At 38.9% G+C, this 23,867-nt stretch overlaps 2 protein-coding genes and 2 long non-coding RNA genes across 4 annotated transcripts; 2 read left to right on the forward strand and 2 right to left on the reverse strand.

The window, feature by feature from the left end:
- Positions 6,312-12,942, reverse strand: LOC109728146 (calcium-dependent protein kinase 3). The gene is made up of 8 exons (XM_020258489.1): positions 12,672-12,942; positions 11,981-12,627; positions 9,898-10,041; positions 9,563-9,715; positions 8,318-8,433; positions 8,044-8,211; positions 7,086-7,316; positions 6,312-6,868 (listed from the first exon to the last, which is right to left on the reverse strand). The coding sequence occupies exons 1-8, from the start codon at positions 12,719-12,721 to the stop codon at positions 6,710-6,712; spliced, it is 1,668 nt and encodes a 555-aa protein (XP_020114078.1). The 5' UTR covers positions 12,722-12,942; the 3' UTR covers positions 6,312-6,709.
- Positions 16,768-20,004, forward strand: LOC109728440. The gene is made up of 2 exons (XR_002220975.1): positions 16,768-17,010; positions 18,570-20,004. It is a non-coding gene; the product is annotated as an uncharacterized LOC109728440 (long non-coding RNA).
- LOC109728441 lies at positions 17,022-18,346 on the forward strand. The gene is made up of 2 exons (XR_002220976.1): positions 17,022-17,503; positions 18,000-18,346. It is a non-coding gene; the product is annotated as an uncharacterized LOC109728441 (long non-coding RNA).
- Positions 20,958-23,618, reverse strand: LOC109728437 (UPF0051 protein in atpA 3'region; the record flags this gene model as incomplete). The annotated part of the gene is given in 2 exon segments (XM_020258846.1): positions 20,958-21,388; positions 22,297-23,618. Coding segments are annotated over 2 exon segments (1,541 nt in total), but the record flags the coding sequence as incomplete, so codon positions are not given.

Raw genomic sequence — 23,867 nt, forward strand, 5'->3', positions numbered from 1 at the left:
TATAATATATCGATTGTATTAGAAGAATAATTATTATAAAAACATAATAATGAATATTATTAATTATTTATAATTAATTATAAATAATAAATTAATAATAATAATTATCTAATTATTAATATTTAATTATAAATAATAAATTATTTAAATTACTTAATTATTAAAGTAATAAATAATGATTTAAATATATTAATTAGATTAATTAATAATTTACTGCCATTAAAATTAAATTTAGATTTTAATTAATTTTGTTCTCATCAAGGAACAAGCTTGTTCCAGGAAACGGGTGGAACAGCAGTTCCAGCCTTATACCAGCTAGTTCCAGATTCTCGGGAACTACTGTTCCCGGGAACCAAACATTGCGTTTGGGAACAAAGGGGGGAACAAGGGCTTATTCCCCCCCTTGTTCCCGAACCAAACACTACCTTAATAATTGATAGGTTAAATTCATACTGTTAATTTCATGTGTCTTTCACGTAAGTATTTAGAGACCGATACTATTAAACATAATTTCATATTTACTTAATATTTCATTAATATTTTGAGTACCAATTTCAACAGTGACACCGATCATCTCTGACGCAAGAGATATCCTAACTAGTTGATTCATATTTTTAATTAATTTTTAAAAAAAAAAATTAAAAAATAAATGAAGCTGAAAGCGTATATACTATTTATCTCTCTGACAAAACCAAAAAAAATTTTCAACGTTGACCGGGAGATGACGAAGGCCATGACGAGAGGATACAATTATAAATTTGTAGATTTTTAACACGTGATAAAATAAAAGAATAAAAAGAAATACTCTTTTAACTTAACACGCTTTGTACTACGCATGCACCTGAACCGTGAAAGTTTGTTTTAACTACTAATTAACCATCACAGCACTTTCCAAACAGGGACGTAAACTTTAAAAAATTTTGTTCTAGGTACTACGAAACCTTATATTGTATAATTATATAGAATTAATTTCATATAGGTCCCTACAATAATAGTAAATTATAAATATATTTCTATAAAGTTCAACTTTTATATACTGTCTCTATAAAAATTATAATATTTTCAAATATGTCACTCTTGTTTGTTACTGTTAAAAAATCGTTAGAGAATCGTTTATATTTTCAATTTTACCATTACAAATATATCTCTCTAAAAATCATAACAATATAATATAAGAGGGATAAAAATGTCAAAAACTAACTAAGATTAACTATTTAATCTATAATTAACTAAAATTTTCTAACGAATTCTAACGGCAGGAATATATTTGAAAATATTAAAACTTTTACACGAGCAAAATTTCATAAAAATATATTTGTCATTCATTATATTTGGAAGGATATGTACGAAATTAACCCAATTATACATATAAGATGAAACATTTTTAATGGGCAACAAAATAACACCGGGACATAATCTCCCTGAATCGCTATTCCCTGACACGAGCCTGTGCTAATTAATTAATACGCTTCGTGAACCCAAATACGATTAATTTAATACCATTATACTATAAGAAAAGCCCATAATTGCTCAGAGTTACTGGATTTTATGTATATTTTCTTTCATTTGATTAGTTACTATGAATGTAATCATAAGGAGAATTTAACGATTATTCTTATTAGTTTTAGTCAATTTTTTTTTTTTAATTGGAAGATTGAGTCGGCACTAAATTGCCTCAATATTTTTCTTTTTTTTTTTTTTTTTTGAGAGAGAAATAGATAGCACGCTACCGGCTTCGTTTATTTCATTTAGAAATAAATTTAGCTAGAAATGTGAATCAATTAGGATTCGAACTTGGGTCTCGAATACCAACCACCGAGCTCTCTGTCACTTGCTTTAGGATTCGAATTTGGGTCTCGAATACCAACCACCAAACCTCAGTATTTTTCTTTACTGGGCAACGTGCGATCTACACTTGTCAACAAAGGACTGATAGAAAAGTATGAAAAAATAAATGTATAATAATTACGATCAACACTTATATTATATTATTTAAGAAATCAATTTAATAGAAAATTAGATACAATTAGTAATTACTCCAATTATTCGCACAAAATATAAGGAGATGGATGCCTTCTGAAATGGCAAAGATGTTATCCACCAAATTAACCTGTAGAAAAAGCCATTAATGTAACATAATATAGTTTAAAAAAAGGAAAAATAATATAGAAATTTTGATATATGAAAGCTCCACATGCTATTTATTTGCTAAAGCTTAAGCTATCCTCCATGTGCTTATTATGAAGTTTGAAGCATCCTTAATTATCGGCCTATCATTTTTATATATAATGAGAAATGCTTGACATACCCCAAAATATATATATATATATACTTTATAATATTATTGATGTGTTGGAATGCATAAGTGGACGATTAAGAATTTAGGGTTTTAGGTGTAACAATGGTTAATAATCAATCTACGATTTTCTCAATCTATTCGAATGGCTTGGGCTCAATTCATATTAAGCCAAACTCATTAGCCATTTTGTAATTGGAATCCTTAATTTGATCATAATAAAGTTCGTAGATTGGTTCTTCAAATTCTATAAAGGCTCTAAAATTAAGTTACAAGGTTTTTACGACATGCTAAAGAAAAGTAGAAAAACAATAGTAGAACGGTGAAGTGTTATATCTTCAATCGAAGGTTAATTAATAAAGTGATTTATCAAAAGATAGCATCCAAAGTTTTCCCATATTTTTAAGTTGAATTTTCTTATTTCTGTCATGTTACTCGAACATGCACCCATTATTTTAGGGTCATAAGTTTTCCTTTTTTTTAAATTTAAGTGTTTAGGTGAATCTCTATGTATATTATTCATTAAAAGGAAATTTTATATATATATATAGAGAGAGAGAGAGTTAGACTGGTATATTATCGGTAACACGAAGGCCTCTATGCTATCAAGTTATTTTCAATGATGTGGCTTCCAAATCGACGATCGGCTCCGTTAGACTTGATTTACAGTATTGAAAGTATTTGGAAACCAAATTTCATAATTTATCGATATCATTTACCTATCAAACGAGTAGTCAAAAAATAAACGGCTGAAAATAAAAATCTCATAAAAAATATTGATAAAAGACTTGAATTTAAGATCAGAGGTACTGATCTTAATTACTCTAAATAGTAAAAAAAAATTTCTATAAAAGTTTCTTCAGATTTTGATTGTTTTATACCGTTAAATTCACAAACTTATCACATTGATCATTAAAATTGTCAATTTTGAGACCTTTTGATCATTAGCAAAATGACGTCGAAAAATTATGAAATTTAGTTTCTAAATACTTTTAATAGTATAGATAAGTCTAACGGAGCCGATCGTTGATTTGGAAGCCGCATCATTAAAAACAATTTGGTAGTATGGAGGTCTCCGTACTATTGATAGTACACCAGCCTATCTCTCTCTCTCTCTCTCTCTCTCTCTCTCTCTCTCTCTCTCTCTCTCTCTCTCTATATATATATATATATATATATATATATATATATATATAGTCCGGCTGGGATACTATCGATAGAACCAAGTATTTGGTGCTATCAAGTTTTCTGCCATTAGATTTAATCATTTTGACTATTTTCATCCGTTACATTATACTATTTAACCAATAACTCTCTCAACTCTAAGAGGCTTACATCATTCTAACTGTATATTTTTTTATCTAAGGGGCCCATATGTGGGTTTTGCTGAATTGGTTTTGGAGAATATTTGTGTTTTGCGTAATAGAAATATGGATTATTTATTGACTACTATGATCTTAAATTAAAAATGTTCTGTTTAGCTCCCACATTTTCCCCAAAATTTTCTTAAATCACACTCCGCCAATTAATCTTTGTTCCTTAATAAATAATAAGATACATATTACATCCATAAAATTATATTATTCCTTTAAAAAGAATAATTTAACAGAGCCGTGCTCTTCTTGCTTATGGTATTAATTCACTACTACCACCCCATGGTTGTCTTCGTTAACATATTTTTATAGCTAAATTGCATTTTTAGTCCTCAAACTATGACGTGAGGGACACTTTGGTCCTCGTGTTTTAATTTATTGTAGTTTTTGCATTAACTTTCTAAATTGTTATAATGTAGTACAATTTAGTTGATCAAATAATAATGCGTTACTAATATGACAATATATCAGGGTTACCGTTGATATGCTGAGAACGATTAAAATGCTACATTACTATTATATCGAGTACATACTATCATTGAGCTAGCTAAGTTGCATTATGGGATTTGATTGTGAGTATCCAAAAAATTCGAACCAAAAAATTATAATAATTTAAAATTTGAGGACTAAAGTGTGAAAAGTCCCATAGCTGAGGACAAAAAAGCATAATTAATCCTAATTTCGTTGCCTAGATGTAGCTGCGTAATAGTAGTAGATAGACACAAATAACACACATACATGCATGCACGTTAGGGTGTGTGACGTGCATGTCAACTTGCCAAAACACATCCAACCAAATGCTTAAGCTTGATAGGTTTGGACCTAATAACGTAAATCAATTTCTTACTTCTCTATTTATTAATATCATATTATTTTCATATACGGATTTTTATAATGAATATAATACATATACATTTGTACATACATGCATAGACTCTCCGTTAATGTCCACAATATAAAGCGTCACTAACCACTCAAGTCTCTGAACAACTTTTCTCGAAATACGGTAAATTATGACATAGGTAAAATGTATTATCTTCGAAAGATCATGATAACAAGGAACTCAGTTAAGGACTAAAACTAGGTTTCCGCTGGTTAAAGGATTATTGAGCAGTAAAAGTTATCACTGAATAGCTTATTTTGACACCGAAAGAAATCCCTGATAAACAATTAGTTGAGAACACCCTTATCCCACTACTGGTTTGTAATCTTTCTACGTTATCTCTCTTTCCTTGTTTGAGCCAAGAGAGCCGACATAGGTTGCTTTGTTAAAATAGGCATCAGCAAACATCGTTTTCCTGCTTTTGTTGCAAGCCTCTTTGCGGCTAACTTTTTTCTGAGAACACCTGTGATCCATTAGTTGTGTATATCCATTGAAGAGTGGGCCTATAGAGGCCTACCAAAAAGCCTTTAAAGGTAAGCTATGTTACAACAGTCCAAAAAAGGAAAGTAACTTTAATTTGTGTGCACCAACTCGGAAGAGTCGTACGTCCAATTAATGGCAGGAAAAAAAAAAAGAAAAAAAAGAAAAAAGATCACTTTACTGGGTTGGTGACAATACTGGGACAGTGAATGATGGGTGTGGGTGTTGTTCTTGTAGGGTGCAAAGTGTCCCCAAGAAGGTCAAATTAGTGCTTTTCCGAAAAGAGCTTTTGAGTTGTACGTAGCAGGTTTTGGCACCAATTACCCATTGCGTCCCTGCGGGCCAATTTCCATGTGCATGCGCATCCGCGTGTGGTGCGCATACACGGGCACGTATTATCCGAATGCTATTTATAAAGTGGGATGCTCAAACCCAGCATGCGCGTTCATAAAAAATCCAGTGCTTGAGACCCACCTTCCTATGTAGCAGTCTAGTTCTTAGGGGTCGCAGCATGAGAAACCTACATAAATAAACACATTAGAGAGGGGAAGAGATTATACTTTTCACATATATATATATATATATATATATAGAATTGATGCTAGAATACTTACAAGTATTACCCATGATCTATTAGATTTTTAGCCTTAAGATCTAACTCTATATACTAATATGTCTTGATCAAACACTATTTCACATACCACCATCATTTCAACTCACATCATCGCCATCCAATTGGCTAAAAACTCAAACACCACTCACAAATTATTTTACAAGTAATTCTAGCTTCAACCTCTTTTTTTTTTTTTTTTTTTTCCTCTCTCTCTCTCTCTCTTCTCTTATATATATATATATATGGCTAAGGCTACTATACTATTGAAAGTGTAAACTCTTTATGTACGGTTAGGATGATAGTGAATTTTTAAGATTGATTAGGTGATTGATTGAAAAGTATAATTTTATGAGTAGAAATAATCAAAAAGATAGATCTAACAGTCAAAAACTTATAAAAATGTATATACTTATAAAAGTATAGTAGCCGGACTCTATATGTAAAATAATAAGTTTATTTTTAATAAACAACTGTAGGAAGAAATGTTAACTAGTGAATAATCAACGATTCACGAAAGTAAATATCTACAAAACATTCTTATGCATCGTACAGTAACCTTGGTTTATAGCTATAAAGCATTAATGTCGACCTTGTTGATTCATAGATGGTAAGATTGAAATTTACGATATCCTGTTAACTACAAGAACCATGATTAAAAGAATAATGTAATAAAAATACAAATGAAACAGAAACCACACGTTTATGATTTCCCAACTAATGAATGTCAGTAAACGGAAATCTAACCTTTCGCACTCCATACATAAATAGGGAATGAGAGTACACGATAATAGTGAACAAACACACTGCATTTGAGAGAATACAACAAACCAAGCATTGTGGTGGATCACTTTGACAACAGATACAACATGAGCGAATATCAGAACACAAAGCATTTTTCGTAGGCAAACGAAGAACGTCGGACGGAAACTTGAGAACTAATTACAGGGTAAAAGCCAAATCAAAGGGGGGAGGGTTTTCTGCCTATTCTCTAAAACACCCCCACCCAAAATAATCATGAGAGAGAAAAGAAAAGCGAAATCGGTTTAATAGAGATGGGAAGAACCTCAGGCCATGGCTTCGTTGCCCAGATTCAATGACCCGTCCTTCATAAGCCTTATGCTGAGGCTGTTGAATCTTCCTCTCGAGTAGTGCCGTGACGCCTTTCTCCAGTCCGTTCCCGTCTTCATCATCGCCACGAATTCATCATAGCTGATCCGTCCATCCTGCAAATAATACAAAAAGTTCAAGCGTGTAATTTATCTTTAACCTCAAAATCTTCTATTTTACAAATATAAACAAGCAAATCTGAATTGTCATATATGCCTTTCACAACCGTAAATCCTTGTGTGCATACATGCACATGTATAAGCCCCTGCTTTTGTGCAAGGCAGGCCGATGAAATGAAGGTCAGGTTTATTAGAGAGCAAAGAACTGTTTTACCTTATCAGTGTCAACTTCCTGTAAAATATCATTAGCAATGTCCATGCTGTCCGCAGCTCCATCTTCGGCCAGTGCCTCCCGAAGCTCCTCAGGCTCGATGTAGCCGTTACTGTCCTTATCAAAGTATGAAAATGCCCTTCGGAGATGCTCATCGTTCGCCATCCTTTGCAAGTGAAGAGAGACCGCCAAAAACTCACCATAGTCTAGTTTCCCCTTTCCATTGGTGTCAACCTGTTTGACACGAATTAGAATATTGAGTTTTGACCATTCTCTTGTTAATACAAACCAGAAATTTTGAATTTAAGTGAAGTTCATCCGATAATCCTTTAAAAGTAAATCTTACATATGCAGTCAACCAACTCCTGTTGCTCGTATTGCACAGAGAGAGAGAGAGAGAGAGAGAGAGAGAGAGAGGGAGGGAGGGAGAGTAAAGCTACGGTAGACAAAAATGTTGACCTACTAATAAGGTAAGAATGCCCATTTAACAAAGAACAGAAAACAAATGACTACTGCAAAACTTAGCAATGTTGAAGCTAATCAAATTAACAAATGTAGATGAAGTAATGATAACAGAGCTAAATGAATATCTTAATGGTCTATCCACATCGAAGTAAATCGCAATTAGCCAAAGTTAGTGCTTGTTTGGATGCATGAGCATTTTATTCAGCACATCTTCTTATTTACGCAAGTAGTATTTGATAAATGAAGAGTATGATCAATTGTCGCGAAAGGCATAACATGTCCAAAGGCAATAACATATCCAACCTCCAAGTCATTTTTTGAAATAACCAAGTAGGTAAAATATACTATCCTAACAAATAATGGCTCCCAAGATCTTGCTATGTCCAAAATCAAAACTCCTAACTTGCAATTAGAAAAGAAATTCATCATACAGCACAAGTTATTACTGGATAACTGGTTTTGACATCCAAAGAAGACCTTAGTGAAGTATACTTACGGCCTCAATAAGCATCTGCACTTCGGATTCAGCAAGGTGAGAACCAAATTTTGCAAGTCCACTTTTTAGGTCCTCATAAGAGACAGTTCCATCATTGTCCGTGTCCATCATCTTAAACATTTCCTTTATGTCTTCGACTTCTTCGATCGACAAATGGTCAGCAATGACCTGATTACAAATAAATGAAGGTTAAGAATCCAAAGATGCTAAATACAGAAAGAGCTAGTAAGTATTAAGATGAATAAGAAAAGAAAGGAGAAGGAAAGTCAGCTACCCTTAAAGCTCTCCTTTTGAATCTATTCATCCTTGAAAATTGTTTGAGCCTTGACTTAACAACATCTCCAAGAGGAACATTTGGAGCTTTCTTTGCATTTTGAAGCCAAGGATGTTCTACAAAGAAAGGAAGTGTGTTTTATACTAATTAAACAAAAGGAAGTGGAAGAGGCCTCAGAAACTGGAAAACCAAGAATAATAGTAAGTATGGCTTCTCTAAAATCAATAAAATATACATAAGAAAAACAATCATCACACATAAGAAGGTTTATACATGTATCAAAGGCAGAATATTTTTAATCTATAAACTACACAGAGAGAAGCATTTTTACTAGAACAGACTATTCAAAATGGTTCAGACAAGAAGATTGTAACACACCGCAAAAATGTTACAGGCTCGGAAATCTCAACCCAAACCAGCTTATAAATGCTAAAGACTGTATAATTGGAGAGATCGAATCTCTTTCAGACATTCTTTTCTGATTTTTCATTGAAGAAGACCCCGACAAACATCAAAGCTGAACCTAAAGCCACTACAAATAAGAACAAAGTGACAATGTGTATATTACAAGTTTGTTAGTATATGTGCTTCAAGGAATCAGCAGAATGCTTAAAGCTACTATAGTATTTGTTTACAGTAAGCAAGGAATGCCCTATGGATCTCTAGTGTCCATTGTTTTATGTGCCACAGGATGAAAACAAAAATAACAAAAAAAAAGAGAGGCTATGCACAACAACAGATGCTGCTTTCTAGGATGAAAACAAAAAGCTTGATGATATAAGTACTAGTTGGACAACTATATGAGTAATAACGAATGAAGTGCGAAACCTTCTCACCAAATAAAGCACAAAACCAGTATAATCAACAAAAGAAATATACAGCAATCACTCAGTGAAATAAGCTATACAACGTGATAATTGAAGATGAACACCTGACAAACTTGAAAAAGAATATACATCCAACTTATGTATCACATCTACAACTGGACATCAAATTTGGTGTCCCTCCTCTAACCAATATATAAGCTCAAAAACACTACAATGCTTCACCAGTGAGCAACCATTTAGCATCTTTCACAACATAAGCTTTAGAACAATCAGCTAAAATATTGAGAGGCAATGCAGATATCTAGAAATCCAAAACCTTGTCACACTAAACACAAACAATTGATAACAAGGAAAAATCTAGAGAAAGCATTCGAGATATTTAGTGTGCAGGCTAGTAAAAGCATAAAATCTCCCATACCAAGAACTTGCTTTGCTGTTAGTCTAAGTTTTGGGTCAGGCTCCAACATTTGCCTGACCAAATCTTTAGCATTGTCAGAAACACTAGGCCAGGGTTCACGCTTGAAGTCTATATTCCCTCGAAGAATAGCTTGTGCAACCCCCTGCTCAGTCTCTGCAATTCATTCAAAAGATAGCCTATTTAAGAAAAAGATCAGGTTTATTTGCAAAAGAACAGTCAGAAATCTAGTTAACAGGTCATAGAAAATGCATCACAATACGGCTCCACATTAATGGCTGAAGGTAAATGTTTCAAAAATTAAAGTAGATGACAGCATGCAAAATATAGAATCGTACCAGCCCAAAAGGGAGGAACTCCACATAACAAAATATAAAGAATAACTCCAGCACTCCATATGTCTATTTCTGGGCCATAATTGCGCTTTAAAACTTCAGGAGCCATGTAGTAAGGGCTTCCAACAATTTCGGAGAATTTCTCACCTACAAAGTTGAAGATTCGCATAAGAACAGAAAGCATACCCCCGGTTTGAAATTTTGAACTTCGTAATTTTGTTTGACCACTCCCTTCATGATGCTCCAATGTTTTCATTGAAGCATAGAAATTTGAATAGCCAACCATTAAATTCAAAGAGAAAAAAAGAATCCAAAATAAATCGTACGGACCCTGACTGATTTACAGTAAAGACAAGGCATTATCCCAGACAATGTGCAATATTAGGTAAACGTCTCATCACTTAAATGCAGAATCATGGATGAATATGATATGCTCTTGATGGCAAGGAGAAGCAAGAGAAGGATAATTTATTTGCAGAATATTCGACCAAGAGCAGCTGCCAGTCAAGCAACTTCTTTATCAGTATATGAAGTTATACAAAACTGAAGAACATAGCTGGACAGCATGAAGAACTTCCCCTAAAATGTTACATTAGCACACATGACTCCATAACTTAAAGAATTATTTTACACGTTAGCAGTAAACTCAAAAATGTGTAAATATAAAGTGATGCAATTAAGAGATCTAATGTCTTGGCAAAAAATGAAAGCCTGATCTAACATCCTAGCAGAAGTGAAGGCCAAAACAGAAATCATATGAAAACAATCCCGGGAATCTAGAATAAAGGATTGGACCTAAGGACTACAAGCACAAGAATAACTTGCAAATTCTCCAGTGGACCTTTCAATTGCTGATTCTCTACACAAGTGAAGCACAATTTGGAAATGTCCACAAGTAGCAGAGTTCATATGTCATCTGAACGAACGTTCTTGCTACGATTCTGCATTCTTATCATCTTCGACTCTCTAGACCATTTGATCATATTCTCCTAACCTATACAGGTTAGAGGGGCCCAATTTTCACCTAATGGATAAAATTAAACACCAGTTAATCTCATAATCTAGCTAATTCTGTAGGTTGGGCAAGGACATTCGGCCGCTTCCTAATGATTCTTGTTGTAGGTAGCATGGCAACAACTTTTAATGTGCTTTGTCAACAGAAACATATTCAATGTCACTAGCTTTAAAAAGGGAAGAGCAATGGAATCTGCAACCGAGGTTGGAGTGTACTTAGCAGTCTCTGTTTAAATCACACATAGCATATTGTTCGCATATTCATCAAAGTTTGTGATAATACGTAATGTATCCTTTAAGCATAGTTTTATGTAGTCAACCACAATGGCAGCATGGTTTTCTAAAACTACTTACATAAGTGAATACAATCTATCCCTCTTATCAAAATACTATTTTAAGGACAGATATATCAGGTTTCTACCACAACAGGCCTAGTTCGTGAGGCTACTTCTTACTTGTAAATGTACATAACTCGCACAATTAGATCAACTTCGATAAACAAAAATCTAGACATCTAAATACTAGACTAACTGTAGCAGCATAAGGAATGGCAAACCGCAAGACGCATACCACGGATAAGTTATCACCTTCAGGTTATTATCCCAGTTCCTGTGAAGCATTAGTCTCATTATTCTTTCATTATTTGCTTCCTTTCTTTCCATGGCAGCACACTCTCATCAAACTGGGGAAAATGGTCTGGGGCCCCCCAGTGGGAAAAGGTTGAGGGGAAATTAAACCCACTAAGAAATAGCCAGTGAATGTTAATTAGGCAATTATTAGGTTTTCCTTCTCTGTGAAGTATGAATTAAGCATCTAAATTTTCTCAAAACGCCAAAAACAACCCAGATCGAAGCTGAAAACGGCAATGTGGGACGTCACAGGTGCAGACAACTGATCTGCATTACCACAAAACGTTCTTAATTTAGCAGGCATTTTCTTCCTACAAGTTAATCCCCCTAGAAAGCAAGCTCACAATTACTGATCCTACCACAATTTATCAATTAACCACACAATACCACCAAATGTAGATAGATCTACGGATAAATCAAACAGGAAAAGCTGCAAAACTCACCAGGCTTGAAGAATATAGAAAGTCCAAAATCTATCGCCTTTAATGGCGAGTTCTCTTTCTTGTTAGCAAACAGGAAATTTTCGGGCTTGAGATCACGGTGGATGACGCCATGCTTGTGGCAAAGCTGCACGACCTCCACGATCGTCCGCATGACCGCGGCTGCGGCGCGCTCCGTGTAGTGCCCCCGCGCGACGATGCGGTCGAAGAGCTCGCCCCCCTCGCAGAGCTCCATCACGAGGTGCACGGCGCTCTCGTCCTCGCACGCCTCCCTGAGGCTCACGATGCTAGGGCTCCGGGGGAGGTGGCGCATGATCGCGACCTCGCGGCGAACGTCATCGACGTCCACCGCGGTGCGCAGCTTCCGCTTCGAGATCGACTTGCACGCGAGCAGCTCCCTGGTGTCGCGGTCCATGCAGAGGTAGGTGACCCCGAACTCGCCGCGCCCGAGCTCGCGGTCGAGGACGTACTTGTCGTCGATGCCCTCGCAGCTCCCCTCGGAGAGCACGGTGAGGCGCTTCGAATGGTGTCCACCTGCGCCTCCGCCTCCGCCGCCGCCGCCTCCGCCGCCGTTGGGGTGGCCACGGTGGTGGTTCTTCCCCCCCGCGCCGCGGTGGTGGTCATGGTGGCGGGCGCCGGGGAAATGGGACTTNCGCGGTGGTGGTCATGGTGGTGGGCGCCGGGGAAATGGGACTTCACGTCCTCGCGAGCCGCTGCGGCGGGGGAGCGGCAACAGTTCCCCATTGCTCCCTCTTCTCCCCTGCGGCGGCGGATCTGGTGGTGGAAACCCTAGATGGCGAAGGGGGAGTGCGGAGGAGGACCTAGGGTTTCACATTAGGGGGAGAGAGGACGCTACACGGTAATGGGGGTAATTTGGGGGTGGATTTGGGGGCTTTTGGGTACAGGAAAAAAGGGAGCTTAAACTTCAGAGTTAGGTGAGAGAGAGAGAAAGAGAGAGAAAGAGGGGGGGGGGAGGGTCAGCTTAAGATTGGAGGAAGCTGAGACCTTTGTCGGGTAACCGAAGCAGGAGCCAAAAACGGAACGGAGGGGACGAGAGTAACGGGAATGGCGCCGTGAGCGCCGTTACATACTGCAGTGTGAGGTGTGAACACTCCAAGTGGAAAGTGGAGACTCGTCGTTTGCGTGCGTTGATAGATTGCGGTTTGTGAATGCTTTCGTGTTCGTTCAAATTTGGACGACAACCGATTTGTAATGCTTTACCGAGCATTTCTGGCATAAATAGTAAAAGATTTAAGGCCAATTTGCATAAAAAATATATAAATTTTAAACTTTTGTAAAACTAAATCACCTGTTTTAATTTTGCAGATTTGAACCGAATTTTTTGCCATCGGACGAAACTATCCTTATTTCTTCTTCTTTTTTTTTTCCTTCCGCCTTCTCCTCCTCCGCAGCGCCTTCCCCTTCCCCCACCAATCATGGTCCTTCCCAAAACGCCCTTCCCCAAACTCCTCTCTCTTCTCTCCTCCTCTTCTTCGTCCTCCTCCCTCTCCTATTCCGATCTCATCCCAGATGAGTTCCACGCCGCACGCCTAGGGCTCGCCCCGGGTCTCGCCTTCGCGGCGGCGCCGAGGATTGCCCCATGTTCTAGAACCTTACGAGGAGGCGGAGCTGCTTGTGCGCGAGCGCGACCTTGGCGGCGGCGGCACCGGCGCGGAGGTACTCGCGGTCGAGGACGGCCTCGTAGAAGACGAAGGCCTCGGCGAGATAGGAGGAGTCGCCAGTGCGGCGGTACTGGCCATAGTAGAGCTGGGCAATGTGGGACGCGACCTCGCCCACCTCAAGATCGCCGTTTGAGTCCTACTCTCCGGCGAGGGAGATGAGAGCGTCCAAAAAACGTAATTTTTTAATGTGTAAAAAATAGTGTAATGGTGTAAAAAGAAAGAAGGAAGAGGAAGAGGAGGAGAAGGAAAAATTGTACAATTTTGAACGAAATGGTACAAATTGAACAAAATGGTGCAAATTTGTGTAATTCTCATCAAAATTGGCCAAATTTTTCGCCCAATTTTACATCATTTTGCCCAATTTTATACTATTTAGGTGAAATTTATATTATTTTTTTTTCTTCTTCTTCCTCTAATTTACACTATTTTTTTTCTTTCTCTTTTTCCTTCTTCTTTCTCCTCCTCCTCCCTGAAGCCCTACGAAGAAGGTGGGATGCGAACCCCTGGCGGCAGCGGCAGCGGCAGCGAAGCGTAGCGCGACGGAGCGGAGAAGGTGGGATGCGGCAGCAGCAACGGCGCGGGTGGCGGCCGCGGCATCATGTGGGATATGGGCCCATGGCGGCGGTGGTAGCGGAGCGTGGCGTAGCAGAGCGGAGAAGGTGGGATATGGCAGCGGCAGCGGGGCGGGTGGAGAGATCGGGGGCGATCCGAGCGTGGTGCGGTCGGACGGATAGGAGGAAGAAGGAGGGGAGGCGGGGCTGGTAGTAGAGGTAGGCGAACGTGAGCGTGGCGGCGGTGAGAGGGAGTGCGAGCGCGGTGACCAGTGTGCAGCAGAGGGCACGGCGGCGGTGGCGGAAAAAAAAAATAGCGAAGGAAAAAAAAAAAAAGAAGAGAGAGAAAAAAAGAAGAGAAAGAAAGAAAAGGAATAAAAGTATTTTCGTCCGATGGCGAAAAATTCGGCTCGAATCTGCAAAATTGAAAAATGTGGCCAAGTTTTGCAAAAGATCAAAATTTGTGAATTTTTATGCAAATTGGCCAAGATTTAACTGTTAAAAATTTAAAATTTAAATTTAATTACTCCATATTTTTAACTAATTTGTTTTTATAAAACTCGTTTCTAATTATACTGGGATTCATATCTCTGTATTATGAATTTAAATTATAACAATATCTTAAGTTATATATATATATATTATATATATATATATATATATATAATATATAATATATATATATATAATAGAGCATTATGCTGCTCGGAAGCATAAAGTGTTGGTGCTTCGATTTTTTAGCCCTTAGATCAACCCCATTGATCATTTCTAATTATTGGATTAATATTATTAACCAATAGGGACCATTCAATCCTAGGGACCACTCAACTCTAAGGGGACCGATATCATCCTAATCGTAAAATTTTTGATCCAGGAGCTAAAAAATCGAAAGCACCTACTATTTTATACTTCCGATAGTATAGTAGCTCTACACTATATATATAACTTTTGTACAGCAGGATAACTTAGAAATTTCGAAAAAAAAAAATAATTTCTCGTGATAAGTAATGTAAAATACTCAACGTGTGGTGGTCTGGTGGATCTCATTATCTTCGGAATGTGATATTACCTTACAAATTTTTAAAACATACAAATTAAACACGGTATTTGAAGTGCCGCTCTGACAACTATCAAAGAAAAGCTCTGGCTCATTTATAAGAAGCAAAATTGAAACAACACAAAACTTTTTTGAAATAGTGAAAAGGGTCAAAAACTGATTAATAGGATGTCAAAACAATAAAAAGTTTCAGTCAAAACAAAAACTTAACTGCTACCATCACATGCAAAAGAAATTCGACTCAATAGACGTCTTTTTCAAAAAGCTGTTTTTGGATTGAGACTACACTTTCAAAACAAATGCTAAATTACAACCATGCCACTGAACTTAACCCGTGAATCACGATAAGACTTAGTTTGATATTGAAATATATCAGACGTTATTAGATAGAATAAAATTGGGCTAAATTACAGAAAATCTCTCTGTTAAAATCCGTTTTTTCACTTTTTCTCTCTGTCATTTAAAATCCTATACTTTGTCCTCTTGTAAAATAAAAAATATGCACTTCACCCCTCGCCGTTAGGGTTCCGTTATGATTCCGTTATAAATTTTTTTTTTTATGCCAAAAATGCCCCGCCGCCCCTCGTCCCTATTGCTTCGACGGCTTTCGGGACGGCGCCCTCGCCGGCCTTGCTCTCCTCCACGAGCTCAACCTCGGCAACAACTGCTTCGTCAGCGCGTCGTCCTCGACCTCCCCACCTTCCGCTACCTTGACCTCTGCTTCAACATGTTCGAGGGCCCCATCCCCGCCGCCCTCTTCGACCGCCCCCTCGACGCCATCTTCCTCAACTCCAACAGCCTCCGCCGCCCCATCCCCGCCAACCTCGGCAACTCCCCGGTCTCCCTCGTCGTCCTCGCCCACAACCAACTCGACGACTGCATCCCGCCCTCTATCGCTTCAACCTCCTCCAGGGGCCCCTCCCGTCCTCCCTCTCCGGCGCCGCCGACCTCCAGCAGCTTGACGTCGCGCACAACCACCTCATGGCCAGAGTCCCGAAGCCCGTCTGCGCGCTGCCCCCTTTCCTGTTGCTATGCCCTCTATGGAGTCCGCAGATGAGAAGGATGAGGGAGAAGACGAAAATGGCGAAGGGCAAAATGGTCATTTTATCACACCGTACCCCCCGTGCACATTTTTCATTTTACAAGGGGGCAAAGTGTAGGATTTTAAATGACAGGGGAGGAAAGTGAAAAAACGGGTTATGATAGAAAAGTTTTTTGTAATTTAGCCATAAAATTGAGATAAAAACATATGAGAATATGTTTCTGCGTTATCCGATAAAATCGTAAAAAATATATCATAACATAAATAAATAAGATATTTTTTCATCGTACTTTCTCACCGTACGTAACGCAATCTTTCCGCAACCCCAAGCCTAAATGGGCTTCAATTACTTTTATTTGCGGCCCGGTCAAACTTTCACATGCGTCTTATGAGTTAGGCGGTTTACGGATGACGTGGTGGACCAGGTCGAGGCCACGTCCCAGTTTGGTCCCGCTACGGAAGCTTCCTCTCTTCCTCTCTCCCCCTTCCTTTTAACCTTCGTCGGAGAATCGAGAATTCAAAGGACCGTGGCCTCCTCCTCCTCCGCTCAGGTGACCGCTCCCCTTCTTCGTTTGAAACCCTAACCCTAACCCTAGCCCGATCCTTCGTCTTCATCTCGTATCATCGTCATCCTCTCATCTCCTGAAGTTCGCCCCTCTTCACTGGGTCGAATTGAAGTTTTGCGCCTCTTGCTCTTACAGGTGATCGATTTTGCTTTTCGAGCTCGTCCTTGTTACTTGGAGTGAATCTTTCTATGGATGCTCTTTTCGTTTCGCCTTTGATAAAGCTTCGTTTATTTTGATTCTTTTCTATCTGAAAATGTATCTGAAATAATCCTTGTACTCTGAAAAGTTAAGCTAATGGAGAAAAGTGTTTCAGTTACTTGTACTCTAACACTCTCCATCGAGAGTAAATAAGTAAATTAAATAAGATAGGAGATCACGCCATTACTTGTTGTATTCGGCTTTGCTAGAGTTTCTATTTAGAGATCGACAAATTATCATTACTTAATTCATGCAGGGGAACTGCAATGGCAACTTGGTAAAGTAGCTCTGAAAATGCTAGTATATTTTGTCACTTATCTTTTTTTTTTTTTAACTTAGCGAATGCGTCTGTTATCTAGTTTGATTATGCTGCATTGAGATTTCTACAATTAGCTTGAGAAATTAAAGATGGTGATCATGGTCAAACGGGGTACGGTTTTGAAATGTTTTACACATAAAGATAATTCTTTGTTCTTTTTTAAGTTATGCGTTATTCCGGTATGGAAAGTATGTCTTTAACCTTACTATTTAGGATCAGTCCAAACTTGAGTGTCTAATTCATAGTCTCATTATATAACGACTTGGAAAAATCTATAAAATGATAGGAATTTCCTTGAGGGATTTAGTCTTGTGATCCAGAACATAGCTCACTAATAATTGATACAACAATCCGTTGATAAGCACATTCTCTTGTGGTTGTGCATGTCCACTGTGAATAAATCCTTTCTTGGAGTTAAAACTGCTTAGAACTGTCTATAGTTAGAATCCTGAGCAGTGTCACATCATTCTATACTTAAAAGCACAAGTTCTGTAACTACACATGATCAACTTACTAAGTTCTGTGTCAGTCATTTTCATATTGCCCTGTGTTTTTTTTTTCACTCAGTTCTTGGTTTGCTCACTCGATATTCCTTTGGAATTAATAGGTTTTCTCAAAATTGACTGAGCAGAGGTTCACTAGTGAGTTTGAGGTGAGAGAAATCATTGGCAGCAGATTGCCAGATGATCAATTTAGGAAGAATCTCAGAAGAGTTTGGTCCTAGGGGATCGAAGATTTATAATATGCAACAAGTTTAGAGGAGAAGTGTGAAAGATAGTGCCCTCACTTTACCTGCGTTACATACTAATTTGTCCTTTACTAGCAAAGAACAAAATTTTAGCTTCTGTTCACGCTTAAAAACTGCATCAAACTATTTTCTTTTCTTTTCAACTCTCCCTTGTATGACTTGTAAAAGCAGTTATTTGATAATAAATTTTGTTGATGTGTGGGGCATCCATTTGTCTGAAAGTAGTAATTGATTTATGTACATGCATCAGTTGTTAGTAAATTACATACACAGGCTTATGTTCGTAATTACATAGATTTGTCAGTTTAACTTATTTTCTTATTGCTCCTTATTAAGGTATATAATGAAAGAGGGAAGTGCCCACTTGACTTATTCTGTTACTATAATACAAGCTAAACCAGTAATTTTTTTTTTTTTTTGATTAAACAGGGATATACCCTATTTTAGAGTACAAAAGAGGTGGAAGGCATCACCTTTGGAGTGTATGAAAGCATACTAACCAAAGCTTAAAAGGGAGAAAAAAAAACACAAGCGATGCCAAACAAAGCAAAGGGATGAGGAGACAGCAGCATCGTCACATCTCGAGCGTCAATTTCCACAGTCGCACCGTGCAAAGAACACTCCTTCCCAATACTTCGCTTCGGCAAAGGTGGTTATTGAAAATTCTCTTGTTCCGCTCGTTCCATAGCTCCCAGCAACCCGCCGTGAAATACAGGTCAAAGTTGGCTCTAGCTTGTCCAGATAAACCCATTCTTGCATCGATCCAGCGCTCCGCTAGTTTTCCATGGGAGCTTGTTGTCAGTTTTCGCACGGACAATGGGTGTTGTAGCAACCAGGTCCAGAGGGATTTTGCATAGAGGCAGTGGAAGAGAATATGGTCCAAAGTTTCCGCTGCAGAATTGCATAGGACGCAGATGGAGGGACCGTACCAACCTCTTCGGGCTAGAAAGTCCGCAGTGAGAATTGTGTAACGGGAAGCTAGCCAGAAGAAGACCTTAATTTTAAGAGGGATCTTGAGCTTCCAGAGGAAAGGGATCTTAGAGTCATTGACTCCATCAAAAATTAGGAAGTTGTAGGCGCTCCGAACTGAAAAAGATCCAGAAGTATTCCATCGCCAAGAAGGCGAGTCATCAATGGAGTCTAAGAGAGTAAAGGTGTTGAGCAAAGTAGAGAGGTTTTGAAGCTCTACCTGTTCCGCTTGGCTGAGGGGCGCGGTAAATCCGAAGTTAGCCCGGTGAGCGAAGCGCTGAATCCAGCATCTGACAGAGAGATGTTTATGAGTCAAAGCAGCGTAAAGGTTAGGGAAGCGATCTCTTGGGGCCAAGTCCCCACACCATCTCGCATTCCAGAAGGAAGTAGCCAAGCCCTTGCTTAGGGAGAAGTTGATAGAGATCAGGAAAGGCGCCGCAACCTTGAGAGTCTCGCGCCAAATGGGGCAAGAACCAGCAGGCATCATGGCGTTAGCTGAAGGAGCATTGTGCTTGTAATGTTTGTAATAGCAAGTGAACCCAGGGTAAGGATCTTGAGTTGTAGAAGCTCCAAAGTGTCTTCATCATTAAGGCATGATTTGTTGCGCGCAGATTTCGTACTCCAATTCCTCCAGATCTCTTGGGGCGCTAAACCAGTATATTAATCAGAAGTGGCAGTGGATAAGTTTTCCAAAACCATATGCATCATCTTTGCATGTTAAATCAGTTATATATTTTAAAATTTTCAATTTATTTGCTTGAATGGATAATCTTTGCAATATGTCTTTTCTATTCGATCTTGTATTCATTTTCATGAATAATTTGTGCAACGGGAATGCAAGATTACTGATCTTTTAGTTTGCTAATAGCATTATATGAAGGTTTTTCTTGTAGTATATTTCTTCTTTCATTTTTACCACCAACTACTAGATCGGTTGGTAGATACTTTTTATGTTAAGTTATAGGTTTTCGGTTCGAATCATGCTTATAGCATTAATTGATTCTATGAACATGGTTTGAATCGGAAACTTATAATTTCGAATAAAAGGTATCTATCTACCAACCGACCTAGCGGTTGGTGGTTTCTTTTTAATTAAGTTATCTTAATTACTTTCCTTTTTACTTAATAATATTGGCCTTGTTGTCATTATAAGTAATTTTAACATAATCAACTTCCATGAATTAAAATGTTAGAGATAATATCTTGAAGTGTGGTCAATTTGAAGTTAGTATTCTTGTTAGCCAAACTTGAAAAGTTGGAATCTGTTCGCATTTACTGGTGATTAAACAGAAGTTGCTGCTTGTGGGACAAAATTCGGTGTCAAATGTAGATTTTGGGAGAAAATGTGGCAATCTATTTCTGTATTCTCATTTCATATAAAGCATAAATCTGATTGAAAAGGAAAATGTTACAAAATATTAACTGAATCTAATGATCAAAATATTTCAGCGCATTTGATGGACTTTCATGTATCTTTTGCTCACATCTTTTCCAATTTTCTGATATAGCCGAAGCTTCAGATCGATGAAGACGACTTCACAATTTAAAGGTACAAATTCTATTCAATAACATCTTATATTCCTAGAGATCATTCTAAGTGGATTAAGTTTATGCCTTTTTTTTCTTTACTTGGCTGAACAAGCGACATTGCAAACCCTCAGATAGTTAATACTTAACCTTCTTGCAAAGAGAAATAAAATAAATACGCACACAAAGTCACGAGCACACAGACACACCAATAGGGTTATCAGAAGGGGAAAAAAGAAAAAAAGAAAAGCAAGAGTACACAGCTCACTGCTTCACCACAGAAAAAGAATTTCCAGGCTATGTAGATAGCAAAAACAGAAAATCTCAGAAAATTCGTGCATCTTATTTGAAGTTTGAGATTAATTCTACATAACATCAAGTACTTGACATAACATTTGAATTCTACAAAGATAGTTCTCAAGAAACTTTATCCTCTCTCTGATTTGAGCTATACACATGTAGAGCTTTTGAAAAAACCTATAAACAAGAAACTGTAAAGGGTTCCATTCCTGGAATATATAGATATCTAACTATTAACCAACCGAGCCTTCGAGCTTCAGGTTCATTAGTGCGTTTACTTCCGAGGCGAACTCCAATGGCAGCTTCTCGAAGACATCTTTACAGAAGCCACCAATCATTGCTGCGACAGCTTTCTCGTGATCGATTCCTCTTTGCTGGAAATAAAACAGTTGGTCTTCGCCGATCTTGGAGGTACTTGCCTCATGCTCTACACGGGCCGTAGGGCCGCTTACCTGTTTCATGTGCAAGTTAAAACATAATAGAACTTTTACATAATAAGTCACATAAGTAGTGATGACCGAAAGTTGCAGAATCTAAACATTTCAGGATTCCATGATGGTTGCTATAAATTTATAATAACAAGGTTAACAAAGCAGATAATTTTGGCAGTTCATTTTGGCATATTCAAGAAATCAATTATTGATGAGAATTAACCAATAGTAAATCTACTTCATGGTCAGGTAAATGAGAGGATTTTAGGAGGTAAATGGTTTCATCTACCGAAATATTAGAAATTAGATAATATGCATCTTCATTGGAAAGATAAAAAAACAGAAAAGAGCAGGTGAAATAATGACAACTTTGAAAAAACATTAGGTGATTAAGCAAAGGTAAGATTTATACACTGTAAAAGATATATTAGCAACTACAAGCCCTTAACCCAAATAATCTAGTACACAGCAAGCTAGATTCTTGTAGTTAATCTGTATCATACTTGCTTGAAAAAGAACACCAGATATGAGAAAATTTCCTAGTACCACAAATAAAAGACAATGAAGAAACATTCATTTCTTTCAATTGGAACTGGGAAGAGGTTGAAAAAGATCTGATTTCAAAATTGTTCACTAAGTTCTTTCAATTCTGTGCCACTAATCACTGCAAAAAGTGGACCTTCCCACTATAATTTTGTTCAAACTATCACGTGATTGCAAAATGAAAGTGTGATCCAAATCCAGCACGATTCTAAATTCTTAACTGATTATACTCCTTTTGCAGATATGAAAGTCACGAATAACAAAGCAAGTAATGCTATGACAAATGAACTACAACAACAAGAACCAGAAAAATAACCCTGTAGGATAATTCTGCTAACAAGTAAATCGCATTATGCAATGGCTAATTATAAACAAATAACGCACACCTGTATAGTGGGATATGTGTTGGCCGCTGCCGTGTCACCGATAAGCATGGAATCGCACTGCGAGAAGTTCCGAGCTTTCTCTGCAGTGGAGTTAACCTGAACGAGCCCCCGATAGCAATTCCTCGACTTTCCAGCTGAGATTCCTTTGGAAACGATCCTACTTTTCGTGTTCTTCCCTTTGTGTATCATCTTCGTTCCTGTGTCCGCCTGCTGATAATCCTTCGTGAGCGCCACTGAGTAGAACTCGCCCACAGAATCATCCCCCACAAGCTCCACACTCGGGTACTTCCACGTGATCGCCGACCCAGTTTCCACCTGCGTCCACGAGATCTTTGATCCTTTGCCCGCACACCTTCCCCTTTTGGTAACGAAGTTGTAAATGCCGCCCCTGCCTTCTTCGTCCCCCGCATACCAATTCTGGACTGTGGAGTACTTGATCTCTGCACCGTCGTGGCAGAACAGCTCCACGACTGCCGCGTGGAGCTGGTTCCGGTCATAGGACGGCGCCGTGCAACCCTCTAGGTAGCTAACATAGCTCCGTTCATCGGCGACAATTAGGGTCCTTTCGAACTGGCCAGTTTCTCGATCATTGATGCGGAAATAGGTTGAGATCTCCATGGGGCAAACGGTGTCTTTGGGCACATAGCAGAATGAGCCGTCGCTGAACACGGCCGAATTGAGTGCGGCGTAGTAGTTATCGCCGGGCGGGACGACTCTGCCGAGGTAAGGGCGAACCAGATCGGGGTACTCGCGGATGGCCTCGGAGATAGAGCAAAAGATGACGCCTTTCTCGAGGAGCGCGGCGCGGTGGGTGGTGGCGATGGAGGTGGAGTCGATCACGGCGTCGACGGCGACGTTTGCGAGGCGCTTCTGCTCGTTGAGCGGGATCCCCAAGCGGTCGAACGTCTCCAGAAGCTTCGGATCGACCTCGTCGAGGCTCCCGAGCTTGGGCTTCTTCTTCGGCGCCGAGTAGTAGCACATGGATTGGAGATCGATCGGAGGGTAAACGTTATCCGACCATGTGGGCTCGGATTTGGAGAGGAAGACGCGGAAGGATTTGAGGCGGTAATCGAGCATCCAATCGGGCTCCTCTTTGAGGGCGGAGATCGAACGGATGGTGGACTCGTTGAGGCCCTTGGGGATGGAGAAGGATTCGAAATCGGAGGAGAATCCCCACTTGTAGTCCCGCTTGAGGAGGCGCTGGATCGGATCGTCGTCGACATCGCCAGTATCGCTCGGGGAGGGGGAGACGGTGGGGTTTGGGGGTCGGGTTTGGACGGCGCGGATCGGGGACGACGAGGGTTTGCGTGAGGGGAGAGGGGGAAGCGGAGGAGGGGGTTGGATCTAGGGTTAACGATTGGGAGGGGGCCGAGGGCGCAGGGGTAGAAGAGGGAGGAGGACGACGACGCCATGGTCGAGGAGGCGAGAGAGTGGTGGGGAGAGAGGGAGAGGACGATGGAGAGCGTGTGGCGGTCGATTGGACTTTTCACGATGAATTGTTGGATCGCCACGTGTCTCGATAGAGTCGGCTTCTTTTTTATTTTTTATTTTTTATTTTTTATTCTTTTTCC

This window comes from Ananas comosus, linkage group 23, assembly GCF_001540865.1.
Source record: "Ananas comosus cultivar F153 linkage group 23, ASM154086v1, whole genome shotgun sequence".
Classification (NCBI taxonomy): domain Eukaryota; kingdom Viridiplantae; phylum Streptophyta; class Magnoliopsida; order Poales; family Bromeliaceae; genus Ananas; species Ananas comosus.